The 14100-nt window shown below is 48.3% G+C and overlaps 4 protein-coding genes across 5 annotated transcripts; 2 read left to right on the top strand and 2 right to left on the bottom strand.

The window, feature by feature from the left end:
- Nucleotides 1-713: 713 nt before the first annotated feature.
- LOC125590349 lies at nt 714-1952 on the top strand. The gene has a single exon (XM_048763888.1). The coding sequence runs from the start codon at nt 714-716 to the stop codon at nt 1950-1952; it is 1239 nt and encodes a 412-aa protein (XP_048619845.1).
- A 633-nt stretch (nt 1953-2585) lies between these two features.
- On the top strand, nt 2586-5384 carry LOC125590348. The gene is made up of 2 exons (XM_048763887.1): nt 2586-4305; nt 5128-5384. Exons 1-2 carry the CDS (start codon nt 2586-2588, stop codon nt 5382-5384), a joined length of 1977 nt encoding a protein of 658 aa, XP_048619844.1.
- Nucleotides 5122-14085, bottom strand: LOC106373437. 2 transcript variants are annotated; one of them, XM_048764420.1, is made up of 3 exons: nt 7887-12391; nt 6736-7808; nt 5122-6651 (listed from the first exon to the last, which is right to left on the bottom strand). In XM_048764420.1, the coding sequence occupies exon 3, from the start codon at nt 6499-6501 to the stop codon at nt 5680-5682; it is 822 nt and encodes a 273-aa protein (XP_048620377.1). In that variant the 5' UTR covers nt 6502-6651; nt 6736-7808; nt 7887-12391; the 3' UTR covers nt 5122-5679. The 2 variants fall into 2 exon arrangements, with proteins under 2 accessions (XP_048620377.1, XP_048620376.1); XM_048764419.1 differs by having other exon boundaries at nt 6306-6651; nt 7887-14085.
- LOC106393383 (meiosis-specific protein ASY2-like) lies at nt 6603-8652 on the bottom strand. Its single transcript, XM_048763886.1, has 5 exons — nt 7887-8652; nt 7674-7808; nt 7205-7583; nt 6740-7156; nt 6603-6651 (listed from the first exon to the last, which is right to left on the bottom strand). The coding sequence occupies exons 1-5, from the start codon at nt 8650-8652 to the stop codon at nt 6603-6605; spliced, it is 1746 nt and encodes a 581-aa protein (XP_048619843.1).
- Nucleotides 14086-14100: the final 15 nt, after the last annotated feature.

The following is a 14100-nucleotide window of genomic DNA, read 5'->3' as shown; positions in this document are numbered from 1 at the left end:
ATCATGAGGTCAAGTCGCATGAGACGAAGGATTGCAAAGTCTTATACGGACACTTCCTCAAATCCATCGAAAGCGGGAAAATCGAGATTGAATCTCCACAGAAGCCGAAAAACAACAAGAGTTGGAGCAAAAACAAAGAGAAAAAGGTTCAGAAGTCTCAAGCAAAAGCCCCTCAGAGAGAAGAGCAAACTAATCCAGAGAAAGCTACGGTAAACAATCTCAACCTCGAAAGCAAATCAACTGATGAAGAACCACCTAAGAACCGGCGACGGGTGGAAGTAATACTCCCCCGACAGGCTGATTCCTCGGATGATGAAATTCCGCCGGTACCAAAGGACTTGCGCAAAAAATTGGGCAGAAAAACGGAGTCCAAGGATCTACGTACACTTCTGAAGCGGAAGGCCGAAATGGTACAAAAGAACGAGGCAGACCTCAGGACGTCGCTCGACGAGTCTAAAGCAAGAAAGAATGAGGCAGACCTCAGGATGTCCCCCAACGAGTCTAAAGCGAGAAAGACTACCCACACCGGAGTTTCTCTACACCTTCAACATCTGCCCGCAGATTTACGTGAGCAGATCAATTCCAAAGCCGAAGACTTGCGCGCCAAGCTTGGTCAGTCCAAGCAATGTGATCTACGACCGTGCCTCGAAGCGAAATGACAAGTGCAATGGGAATTGATGAAGGTTACGAACGCCCCGCACCTCAACGTCATAATGGGTGGTTCACCCCCTTGCGGGGACTCGGTAAGAGCAGTTAAAGATTACAGGCGACAAGCCATAACCGCCCAAAAGTGGCCTTCGCAAGTCGAAGCAGACCATCAAATCTCTTTCTCGGCGGCCGACACTCACGGCATCAGCATGCCGCATAACGACCCACTCCTAATCGATATCAAAATTGGCGAATGCCAGGTCACGAAGGTTCTCGTCGACACAGGCAGCTCAGTCGACCTCATCTTTCGGGATACGCTCGACAAGATGGGAGTCGACCTGCGAGACATGAAGCCCTCCTCACGTAGTCTCACGGGGTTCAATGGTTCCTCGGAACAGATGATTGGGACAATTCGTCTCCCAGTTTACGCAGGTGTTGTGACCCGCACCGTTAAGTTCTCTGTTATCCGGGCTAAGGCGCCCTACAACGCAATCCTTGGAACGCCATGGTTACACTCCATGAAAGCCATTCCCTCCACCTATCACCAATGCGTTAAGTTCCCTGGAAAAGATGGAACGACGCAACCGATTCGCAGGGACCAACGGGCCGCGAGAGAGCTCCTTATCGCCGCAGTCAAGCTGCAACAATCACCTTCTCTCATCAACGCGATCACCAAACCAATACATATGATCTACCCCCAGAAGGAAGAAATCCGCGAGGTTCCCATCGATGGAGCCGACTCAGCGAAGGTCGTGCGCATTGGCGCCTATCTCTCCGACGACCTGCAGTCATTAATCATTTCTTTCCTCAAAGAATATGCCTCGACCTTTGCATGGGTAACTTCTGATATGAAGGGTATAGACCCTGCAATAACTTCTCATGAGTTAAACGTCGATCCGACGTTCAAGCCTATTCGACAGAAGAGACGAAAGCTCGGACCTGAACGGTCCAAAGCAGTGAACGAGGAAGTTGACAGGTTGGTTGACGCAGGCTTCATCGCCGAAGTACGGTACCCGGAATGGCTAGCAAACCCCATCGTTGTCAAAAAGAAAAACGGGAAATGGCGCATTTGCGTTGACTTCACGGATTTGAACAAAGCATGTCCAAAATATAGTTACCCTCTCCCGCATATCGACCGTCTGGTGGAGTCGCCTGCCGACAACGAGCTCCTAACATTTATGGACGCTTTCTCCGGATACAATCAAATCATGATGCATACGGACGATCGCGAGAAAACGGCGTTCATAACAGATAGGGGGACGTATTGCTACAAGGTCATGCCTTTCGGCCTAAAGAACGCATGAGCGACTTACCAGCATCTCGTCAATAGAATGTTTACCGACAAACTCGGCAACACTATGGAAGTTTACATTGATGATATGCTGGTCAAGTCACTTCGCGCCAAGGACCATCTCAACCATCTACAAGACTGCTTCAAAACGCTGAACGAGTACGGGATGAAGCTCAACCCGGCGAAATGCACCTTCGGCGTCACGTCTGGAGAGTTCCTAGGTTACATTGTCACCCAGCGAGGCATCGGGGCAAACCCAAAAAAAATAACGGCAATCCTCGATCTCCCGAACCCGAAGAACACCCGCGAGGTTCAGCGTTTAACTGGAAGGATTGCGGCGCTAAACAGATTCATCTCAAGATCCACAGACAAGTGCCTCCCGTTCTATTGACTCCTGCGAGGAAATAAGAGATTCATCTGGGACGAAAAATGCAAGGAAGCTTTCAATCAACTCAAGCATTACCTAACAACACCTCCCGTTCTGTCGAAGCCCGAAGTCGGGGACACTCTATCCTTATACATCGCAGTCACCTCCTCGGCCGTTAGCAGCGTCCTAATACGAGAAGACCACGGTGAACAAAAACCTATTTTCTACACCAGCAAGCGGATGACGGAACCGGAAACGAGATACCCAACCTTGGAAAAGATGGCCCTCGCTATCATCACTTCGGTAAGAAAACTCAGACCTTATTTCCAATCGCACACTATCGAGGTGCTCTCCAACCAGCCCCTTAGGACGGTAATGCAAAATACTAACCAATCAAGGAGACTAACAAAGTGGGCAGTCGAGCTTAGCGAGCACGACATCGTGTACAAAAACCGCACAGCAGCTAAGTCGCAAGTTCTTGCTGATTTCCTGATCGAGCTAACGCCGGAGTTAGAACAAGATCTTGTACTGCCAAGTCTAAACTGGATACTGCACGTAGATGGTTCATCTGCGAACAAAGGTTCAGGAGCAGGTGTACAACTCCAGTCGCCGATAGGAGAACTAATCCGACAGTCGTTCAGTTTTGATTTTCCGGCATCCAACAACGAAGCCGAATACGAGTCTCTCATCACAGGCCTTCGTCTCTCCAAAGCAGTAAAAGCTAAATGGATCAACGCATACTGTGATTCCCAACTCGTGGTAAGTCAATTCCTCGGAGACTACGACGTCAGGAACGACAGAATGGATGCTTACCTGAACCTCGTCAAAGATCTCACACAAGATTTCGAATTCTTCGAGCTAACGAAAGTCCCTCGTGGAGAAAACGTATGTGCGGACACACTCGCAGCCCTCGGGAGTAAGCTACACTATCAGGTGAAAAGGACAATCCCAATACATAGGATTGAAAAGCCAAGCATCAGCCCACCGACGGAACAACTTGCCATTGCAGCATCTATCACCACCGACGCCATGGAAATCGACGAAGGGGAACCTCGCGTAACGGAAGGGCAACTCGAAGATTGGCGAACGGAATCCATCGCTTACCTATTCGAAGGAATACTACCGACAGAGAAATGGGAAGCAAGGCAGCTCAAAAGACGCAGTGCGCATTATGTTGTCAGGGATGAAACACTCCATCGATGGACTGCAACCAAAGTACTCCTTAGGTGTATCTTTGGACACGAAACAAGGCTGGTCATGGCCGAAACACATGAAGGAGCAGCAGTCAATCATTCAGGAGGACGAGCTCTCGCACTAAAAGTGAAAAGCCTCGGCTTCTATTGGCCAACAATGAATGCAGATTGCGAATCCTATGTCAAGAGATGCGATAGGTGCCAGCGACACGCTTCAACCATACATAGCCTGACAGAATTGCTCCACACCTTGACCGCGCCATACCCCTTCATGCGATGGGGAATGGATATAATCGGGCCGATGCCGAGTTCTCGACAGAAGAGATTCATCCTAGTCTTAACAGATTACTTCACCAAATGGGTGGAAGCAGAAGCCTACGCCAGCATTACCGACAAGAAGGTGCAGAAGTTCATCTGGAAAAACATCATCTGCAGGCACGGGCTCCCGTATGAGATAGTCACAGACAACGGATCACAATTTATCTCCCACAACTTCAAAGACTTCTACGACAGATGGAGAATTCGGCTCAACATGTCCACACCGAGAAACCCGCAGAGCAACGGTCAAGCCGAGTCCACTAACAAGATAATCATCGACGGACTCAAGAAACGACTCGACTTGAAGAAGGGTTGTTGGGCCGACGAACTAGATGGGGTCCTCTGGTCCCATAGAACAACACCTCGCGAAGCAACGAAAGCCACCCCCTTCTCGATGGCCTATGGGGTCGAAGCGATGGCACCGGCTGAGGTAATTGTGACGAGTTTACGACGCTCCAAAATGCCGCAGAACATCGAACTTAACCAAGGTATGCTCCTCGACACACTGGATGATATCGAAGAAAAACGCGACCAAGCATAGCTTCGAATCCAAAACTACCAGCACCAGATCGAAACCTATTACAACAAGAAGGTTAAGTCCCGCCGCCTCGAATTGGGAAATCTGGTCCTCCGGAAGGTGTTCGAAAACACTAAGGAATGGAAAGCCAGAAAACTCGGAGCCAACTGTGAAGGACCATACAAGATCATCGAGGTCGTGAAACCTGGAGTCTACCACCTCGAAACCTCAACCGGCGAAACGGTACCACGAGCCTGGAACTCAAACCACCTTCGCCTCTTCCACAACTAAAAGCAGCAAAGACAGGTGAACGACCAACGGTCACGTTCACTCTTAAAAAAAAAAATAAAACCGAGTAAATGCGCTCCCAGCCACTTTTACTCGGAAAAACAAAGAACTACGAATGGCTTGATCTTCCGCAAAGGAAGTACGTAGGCAGCCTTAACGGGTCCAGCTATAATAAAAAAAAACAACACTTCCCCGAGAAGTCGCGCAACCCATGCGATGCCTACATTAGATTCGCCCCGGCACTTCGAGACAAACATACCGGCACTCGCACCCCACAGCCGAGTATGTCCTGATCAGACACATACTCGCGGGAATCCGGTCGTATCACAGTATTCACTGATACGTCCGAAATGATGACTCCTATCCATTTCATAATTTACTAAGTAGGGTCTTTGGCCGACCTAACGCTTAGAAATTGTTCTGAAAGTCGATGTAGGAACCGTTATCCTTTGAAAATTTATCTTTCACGGTCTGAAGTTATCCTATTTTCACTCGAACAAACCAGGAAGCTTGATAAACGACCCAACGACACCTGATCAACGAGTTGTTGAGTTCACAAGTCCGTACGAGCCAACGTCGAGAAACGGCTATGTCGCTGTCACGATATGGCATGAATCACAAATTCTATTATCACTTGCGGTCAAGATATCTGCCGAGTTTCCTACACCTTCTCGGACCGCGACTCCCGGAGTTATCGAACGACCAGGAAGCAATATAAGTAAAACGGAATTCGCAAACAAGAAGAAACAGGCGGAGTCTTAACAAACGAGACACCGCAATGGGTTAAGTCATAATACATAAAAGGGGGGAAGGTTCGTCCAAAGTAAAAAAAAAAAAGAGAGAGAAAACAACAACAAAGTCATTCTTCAGGGTCCCTAGCCTGTTCCTGCGCTACGGCATCGCGGTCGAGAGATGGTTCGGGAAGTTTGGAATGCGCCGGTTGACCCGCATCAACGCCTTCAACGCGAGCCATCGCCTCTTCTCCGCGAACCTCAAGCTGACTCTCGGAGGGGATTGCTTGATCTCCGATTATCTCCCCACTCCGCGCCCCGTCGACCTACTCGCCGGCATCAGCTTTGTCCGGTTCACGACCCTGGCCATCCTCCAAATCAGAAACGGAAGAATCAGAAATCTCGAGAACGTTGCTCCCATCCTGGTTCCCAGCAGATTTCGCTCCCCCTTCAACGGCTCGCGAGTCAGTAGCGGTCGCGCCAGTCTTCGACGAATCATCTCCCACAGAATGAGAGGGAGCAGCAGAGGTTCCAGGACGATCAGCGGGACTTTGGAGAACCCCTGCAGTCCTTGGATCGATCAAGCGTACGTTAGACCCATGCGGGTCGAGACCCACGAAAGCTCGCATATCGACGAACTGAGATTCGAGGCAAAGTGGAGAAAGGACCAAGTCAGCCTCCGGGATCTCGCCGGGATCAAGCTTCAAAGCTTCCTCCTCGAACTGTTTTTCTCTAGCCGCAAACATGTCGATAGCCTCTTGAGGGATGTCGCGGCCGTCGGCCTTTACAGCCTCGAGGCAGCTCTTTGTCCCGAACGCTTGACTTTGAAGTAACCGCGCCGTGTCAAAAGGTCCACAACGGGTCCACCACTCGCGCAGATTCCCGAAATGCTTATTGGACTTTGCAATCATCTCGGTCTCAACCCTCACCCTTTCCTTCGTGACCTCGTACATCCGCGAATCTCTAAGGCGGTCCAGTTCTTTCTTGTGCTCCGCGGCCTTTGCTCCTATCTCCTCCATAAGATTGGCCTTCCGCAGCTCCAGAGCCTCGATGGTAGAACGAGCAACGGAAACCTCCTCTTCAGCTGTGTCGGCTCTCTTCTTCTGAGCTTTCCTCCGGGCAACCGCGCGATCCCTCTTCTCAGCCATCCTCTCGAACTTCTCCTGCCACTCCGCCTTCCTTCGACGGAGGAGTCTGCTCTTACTCACCACCGTCTTCTTCAGCTTCTCTGACTCAGCAAGCGCTTCCTTCAGCGCAGAGTCATATTTCTCGATGACGAAGTTCGAAACCCCGTCACACTGCGAGACACGAAAACCAAAGAATTTAACCAATGAAACAAAGTACGTAATAGAAGGAATGAAAGAACCGAAGCAAAATCTTACCAACAACTTGGTGCGAGCGGCGTCAACATACTCATCCTTGAAGATCAGGTCAGCGACCGGCGGAAAGGGCTTTGGGCCGCAGTTGATCTGGCTAACCAATTCTGCGCATTTGTGAGGAGCGTAGACGAGAGGAGTTGGCCCGTCATACTCAAACAAAACACGGTCAGGAAACTCGACTCTCAAAGTCTTCCTTACGACCGGAATACCACCAGACGATGGACCGGGGACCGACGTCCCAGGGTTCGATGAAATAGCAACGGGGGAAACTTGGCGCCTGGTCGTCCCTTGCTCACCAGTTTGCTTCGACCTTTTCTTCTGAAGCGGAACCTCGGGTGAGACGCTTCGAGGTTCATCCGCTAGGGCCAAGTTGAGAGAGGGCCCGTCAGTCGGATCAGATGGAGCAGAGGGGGAAGCAATTCCGCTGTCTCGACCCGTGATGCTATCCTCCAAAGATAGTCGCTTCTTCTACTTTCTCTTCTTCGTCGACGGCTCTGCACCCTCCGAACGATCGCCTCCCTCTGTAAGAGTCTCGCGATCATCATTGACAGGCGGCTCGTCATGGGCTCTCTTCTTGCTCTTTTTCTTCTTAGGAGCAGCGGCAACAACACCAAGCGAGGACTCGCGATGGTCATAACTCGCGAGGTTCACGTCGTCAGTCGCCAACTCGTTGGGAGGCACCAATGGCTCGGCATGCGACAAGCCAAGCTCTCCCGCCATCATAGCGCTCAGGTCCGGAAGGCCCCTCATCTTCCTTGCTGCGTTGATTTTCTTCTGCTCTTCACCGGTGAACAGCGAAATACGTCTCTTGGTCTTGTTAACCGACGGAAGGTAACTCGAATCCCAATCCCCTGCAAAGGATATGTAAAAAAAAAAAATTCATCAAGGAGAGAGTAGAAGCCCACAGCATGACATATGAAAAGAAAAAAAAATGGACTTACTCCTGGAAATACGGTCGATCGAACGGCGAACCCTCTCCCAAGAAATGTTCTCCCAGTGCTCTTGAGCGAGTCTCGCGATAGCACGAGCGTTCGCAAGAAACTCTTCCGGGTATTCGCGAGAAGTCGGATGGTCGGCTACAAAGAAATAAGATAGCGAAAATAGAAGGCAGTTAGTACGCGAAGAAATAAAACGAGTTAACGAAAGCGTTCTACCAAGCAAAGTGTTCCACAAGACACGGTAGTCATCGTCTGGAGGGTCCTCGAAGGCAGAATCATCACATTTAACAAAGAAATAGGACCTCTGCCAATCGAGCGTCTTATTAGGATGCCCCCCTATCACGTTGTAGCTTGGCCGCATTTTTATCGATAGAAGGCCATCCTCCAACGAACTGACGGACGTCAATTCTTCAAAGGTACGAACGCTCAGCGAGATATCGATCTCGGCAGCCATAACCATCAAAGCAACTGCAATACGCCACGAACCGTTCAAAAATTGACTTTTCGCTGCATCTCGGCACCTCGCGTATGCCGTGACTAGTCGGGGAATTGGGAACCAAAGCTTCGTATCATCACGAAAATAGGACTCGTAGACGAATTGATACCCAACTGGCGGCGACCAAGGCCTTTGGCTCGCCGAAGGAATCAAGAAAGTCACCCCAAATCCGCGGCGCTCCCTCAGGAGCCTCTTCACGCTGTTAGGAGTTGATTGCGTCTTCATAACGTTCTCCCAAGTCTGACCGCTCACATCCGGAGAGCGCAGATACTCGGGAGCTATCGCCAGCAGCTCCTTGAAGATCTCCCCAGGATAATAGCACGTCGGCATATAGTCAGCAGGAGGGACCCCGTCTCTCGCACCGCCAGAACCGTCTCTATCGCAAGCCTGCGGCTCGGCTTGGTTTCCCCTTACTTCTTGACGGAATGAACGCGCAGACTCGGAAACCAGGATCCTTTGAGACAGATCCAGGCTCCCGGTGTCCATCATTGCGTCATGATGAACCCGTTCGAACTCCTCGAGCGGAACCTCGCCCGCGTCTCTCAAAGGACGAGATACGGTCGCGACCTCTTTCCATTTCTGTTCGCGAGATAACCTCCCCCAGACGACATATCGCTATCTATATTACAACAACAACCTAGAGAGAGAAGTGGAGGGAAGGAGAGAGAGAGTACCTGGATAATGCAGAGAAGAATAGAGGAGGAGAGAAACGATCAAGTATTTATAAGGGAGAGATGAGGTACTTCCCCGAGGCGTCATCATGATACCTACGTGGGCCTACATGGTCCTGGGAACAGTATTTTAGCCGCCTAGGAAACCGAAGCGTTGATTCGGTTTCCCAAAATAACCGACCCAACTCCGAGTCAAACCAGCGTCTGGGGCAGAATCGGATCTAACAAACCAAAAACGGTTTGGTTAAACTTGATCAAACCGCGCGACAGAGCGAAATACTTAACGATGCCTCGCGATGCCCGATCCAGCATTTTATCTTTGAGGCGACCCGTCTGTCCTTCCAAGCCATTAACCTTCTAAATTCATCAAGATCAACGAGACGTTCATCTCGATGAACTGGGGGGACTTACTGTAGAGGATGGATTCGACATCCCTCAGGGCCCGAAGAACAGACGGCCCAGCCCACTCAGGATGAAACGGTGTCTCGGCTCGATGGCTCGAAACGCGCGTCTAAGCGTCCTTGACTTAATGTCCACTCGAGACAGCATGAGCTTCTCGGCCCAACGAGTTAAAAGCCCACGAAGACGACGCAAACTAGGTCATGGGAGAGTACGAGGTCAACTATATAAAGGGAAGGGAACGCAACGAGAAAGGGATCCGAAATCACTGATACTCACTGGGCGGCTAGATTAGGGTTTTACCTTTGTTATCTCGCCTTGTTGTATCTCTCCGGCAAAGCCTTCGAGGCTCCGGCACCTTTCTGTTCACATATTTCCTTTCCTTGTAACCGACGAAACACTCTTCCGATCTATAATAAGACGTCTTTGCTTAAACCCACGTCTAAAACCCAACGTTCTCTCGTTCCGTACCGTTTCCCGATCAAACAGCTACGGCAACGAACGAGTGGTGGTAGTGGCTTCCTCCTTTGATCGCCATAAAAGGAGATGGGTGCGGCTAGGGTAGGGAAGAAGGAGGAGATGCATACGAATAAATATATATAGCTAGGTAACAATAATTAACTAAGATAAACTAACCAGCTTGGTCAAACCAAAACGAAAGGTTGAGACAATTAATTAAACCATAAAGCAACTAGTTCGGTTTAGACCAAATTAATTAACGAGAATCACCAGCTAAGAAACCGGGTCGTTACAAGAAGGTGCGGCCAACCAGCGGTAGTATTTTGTTGTCCTTGCAACGTACCTTTTGATGTATATTTACTTAAAACGTTGTTGGGCGATAGGCCGTAGGATAAAACTATAACACTTTGTAAGATGTTTAAAGTAAATAAATAATGTATAAAAGATGTTTATAAATCACGAGTTCTCATAAGATATTAGTTCTTGTCCGGGACGAACTAACTATCGAATATTGCTCTATTGGGTTGAAAAGCCTAGAGTAATATCCGATAGGAGCGTCTGTGTTCTTTGGCTGTTGGTCTAAGGCGATCGAATTTATTTCGAGAACCTCGGGTCGACCATCAGGGAACATCGACCGTGTCATTTCCGGTTATCTACGATCGGGGGTCTCACACCCGTTCTCCAGAAACCTCATGCCATTGATCAGATCTTTCCGCAGCATTAAGCAGGTGAGTTAACCCCTCGGTGCATAGCACAAACAAAAAAGGAGATAACGGATCACCCTGTCGGATCCCCCTCTATGGATTAATCAGACCAAAGGGCTGGTCGTTGATGAGGACAGAGAAGGTGACAGAGCCCACACACATCATTACCAGATTAACCCAACTTAAGCTGAAACCCAGAGCTAACAGTACACTCCTGAGATAGCTCCATTCGACGCGGTCATAAGCCTTTGACATGTCAGTTTTCACCGCCATACACTCCTCAGAAATCTTTTGATGCGTTCTCAGCCCATGGACAGCTTCATGCGCCATAATAATGTTATCCGAAATGATCCGATCCCTTACGAATGCAGATTGATTAACCGACACAATCTCATGAAGGAAAGGCTGGAGTCTTCTCACCATGATTTTTGAAACCGCTTTATACAGTTTAAAGCAAAGACTGATCGGCCTTAAGTCCTTCATGTACTCCGGGTCTTTGACCTTAGGCAACAGACAGAGATACGTGAAGTTCCATTCCGGTGGTATAGTACCAGATACAAACACGCCTTGGATTTCTTTGGTCACTTCATCCCCAATCACATCCCAAAATCTTTGAAAAAAGCAGCCTGTCATGCCGTCAGGACCCGGAGCACTCTCATGCTTAATAGAGAAGATAGCTTCTCTCACTTCTTCTTTGGAGACCGGTCTGATCAGAGAGGCATTCATCACCACTGTCACCTTAGGCTCCATACTTTCCAACACGGGAGTATAAGACCTAGGATTGGATTATTTGAAAAGATCTGTGAAGTAGTCGTTTGCAACTTCTGCTTTGGCTCCTTCCGACCACTGCATTTTACCATTCTTATCTATCAGCTTTGAGAGCTGGTTTTTGGATCTATTTGTCTTGACCGAAGAATGGTAAAACTTGGTGCAACGATCCCCATAAACCATCCATTTATCTCTGCTTTTTTGCCGCCAAAATAACTCCTCCTCTCTGTATGCTTTTAAAAGATCTCTCTTAATGTTGTTGACCATGAAAGCACACGGGTAGGTTCGAGATTGCATCCATTACAATCTTTCCTGAAGCAAAAGGATCTTCTTCTAGGCATTGAAGACAGATTGCTCCTTCCATCTACTAAGGGCATTCCTACAGCTCCGAATTCTCTGAGATACAGAAGATGAACGCCCATTTCGATTTGATGCCCACGCAATACCAACTTTTTTCTTAACATTCGGCTGCATCAAAAACTTCTTATCGAATCTGAACTGGCCCTTAAATGCTTGCGGTGAGGCAAAAAAGTTCATCCAAACCGGCCTGTGATATGAACCACGTTTGTCCAAAAAGGTTTGATTGGAAGAGGGAAAGGTATGGTGCCAAGCTTTATTTCCAAAACTTCTGTCCAAAGAACACTGGATCCATTTGTTCCATCTCTTCCCTCCCAAAGTGAGATTATCACCCTTACTTGTCAGCTCAACCATATCACAGCTCCTCAGCATCTCCGCGAAGGGTTGAAAGGACGCTTCCGCTCTTCTAGTCCCCCCTGTCTTTTCTCCATTGTTTAAGATCTCATTGAAGTCCCCAATAAGACACCAAGGCTCTTTTCTATTTACACCAATACGAGAGAGCCTCTCCCAAACGACATCACGACCATCATGGCCAGGTTCACCATATATACAAGATAAGAAAAAGGTATGATTCCCATATTGAACCAAGCAGTCCAAAATATTTTTATCCGCAAATTTTACATCCATTTTTATATTTTTCTTACAAAAAAGAGCCAACCCCCCCCCCCCCCCACTGAACCCAACAAGATTAACAGTATACACTCGGTCATATCCCAACCAAACCTGAATATCAACCAAAACATCCTTAGATTTTTTCGTTTCCATCAAAAAAAGGATCTCCGGAAAGTGTTTTTTACGCATCTCCCGAAGACGTTGAATTGTCAGTCCTTGAGGCCACCCCAAGCCCTGACAATTCCAACTCATGATGCTCATTGGACGTTGGGCGATCCCTCACGCGGGACCACGTTAAGGCATTGCGCCTTAGAGTTTGACCTACTTCATGTGTCCTCCATCACTTTCTTCATCTTTCTACTGCCCTCTTCATGTTTCCCTTCTCTTCTATTCTCCTCTGGCTCCTGGCAGCGGGTAACTAATGCCAAAGAAGAGGCTTTGCGAACCCCTTTTGGAGGACGTCTGCGGACCCTTGGTTTCCTACTAATAGTTCCGGAGGTTCCAGGCCTCAGATAACCAGAGTGGAATACCGTTGAACTATCAGAGAAAAACCTATGATCACTAGCAGAACTGGATTCCTCACCAGTGCTTAAATCCAAGATCGGAACACTTGTCGCCGGAGAAGCCTTGAACGCTTTAAAGGCTCCAGCCATCAGCTTATTAGGATTAGCGTTAAGATCGAAATCCACCTTCCTCTGAGATTTCTCATCATAATCGAAGACCAGACCTTTCCCTCTGTTAAGATCACTAGTAACCACAGGGGCCGGCTCCAACCGTAGAACAGCACGTTGAGCAATTGGATCTGCTTCCGCTTCCTTGACTGTGCCTCTTATCCTATCAATCTTCACAGCTCTGTTTTCACCAGTCTCAGCAAGCAGGTATCTTCTCATCTCATCCAAAACTTCCTTAGCAATTTTTGGTCTTCCCGAGAGAGGATCCAGACCCACCTGCTCTTCCTCAAAAAGCCCACATAAGGGATCATCCTTATTAAGCACCACTGGAGCTCTAGGAACCGGCACCACTGGAGCTCTAGGAACCGGCACCACTGCTAGGTTCCTCCTACCTTGAGCTTGCTCCTGACGCTTTCTTATTACAATAGGACATATTCTCTTCTCATGGCTTAAGCGCTTACAGGTGAAACACCTCTTTTGGATGTTCTCATAGTTGAAATGGATGATAGTTGTTTTCCCTCCCTTGACGTTAAGAACTCTGCAAGTCTTCAGAGGATTGGCCACATTGAAACGAACTTGGACCCGAATATAATCCTGAGTCACAGGTTTGAGAGGATCAAAAGCTACCACCATTGTTTTCCCCACCATATCTCCCAGAGTTGTGAGAGCTTCAGTCGTATAGTAGTCGACCGGAATGTTCCTAATCCTGACCCACAGCGGAATGAACTGAAGATAGTCTTCCGGAGGATATTCCACCCATCTCTCCAGCACCATCGGCCATTCATTGTAAGTCTGAACCCTTTTCTCCAACACATCTAAAAGATCGTGCTCCGAGTTGAAGATAAACTGAAATCTCTCTTGAGATAAGGCGATTCCTCTAACTTTCCCTTCCTTTTGCCATTTATGTGGCATAGTAATGATAAGCCCTGCCATCCGTTGGCACTCAGGGTTAAGAGATCTCCCCATAAAACTGAGCCGATTTTTTTCAATCGAGGTGAACCCCAGCCGATCTGGCATAGTAAAGGGCTCCTCTTCTTCTTCATCAGAGATAAAGCCATAAGCGCCCTATCCATTGCTACAGACATCTTGTGAATCGATTAATAAACCCTCGCCGAGAATTATTTTCCCAACTACCTAGAAATGAATGCTTGAAGAACAAAGCCAAAAAACACTCAGAGTATCTTAATTTTTAAGCAAACGAGCTAAAAAAGAGATATAATAGGATAAGATTGCTTTAAAGAAAACGTGTTTCAACAGCCTCCACTCACAAAAGTGAATAAAAAACTCTTTCCA

The sequence above is a fragment of the Brassica napus genome, chromosome C7 (assembly GCF_020379485.1).
Source record: "Brassica napus cultivar Da-Ae chromosome C7, Da-Ae, whole genome shotgun sequence".
Lineage (NCBI taxonomy): Eukaryota > Viridiplantae > Streptophyta > Magnoliopsida > Brassicales > Brassicaceae > Brassica > Brassica napus.
This window is presented reverse-complemented; position numbering and strand designations above follow the sequence as displayed.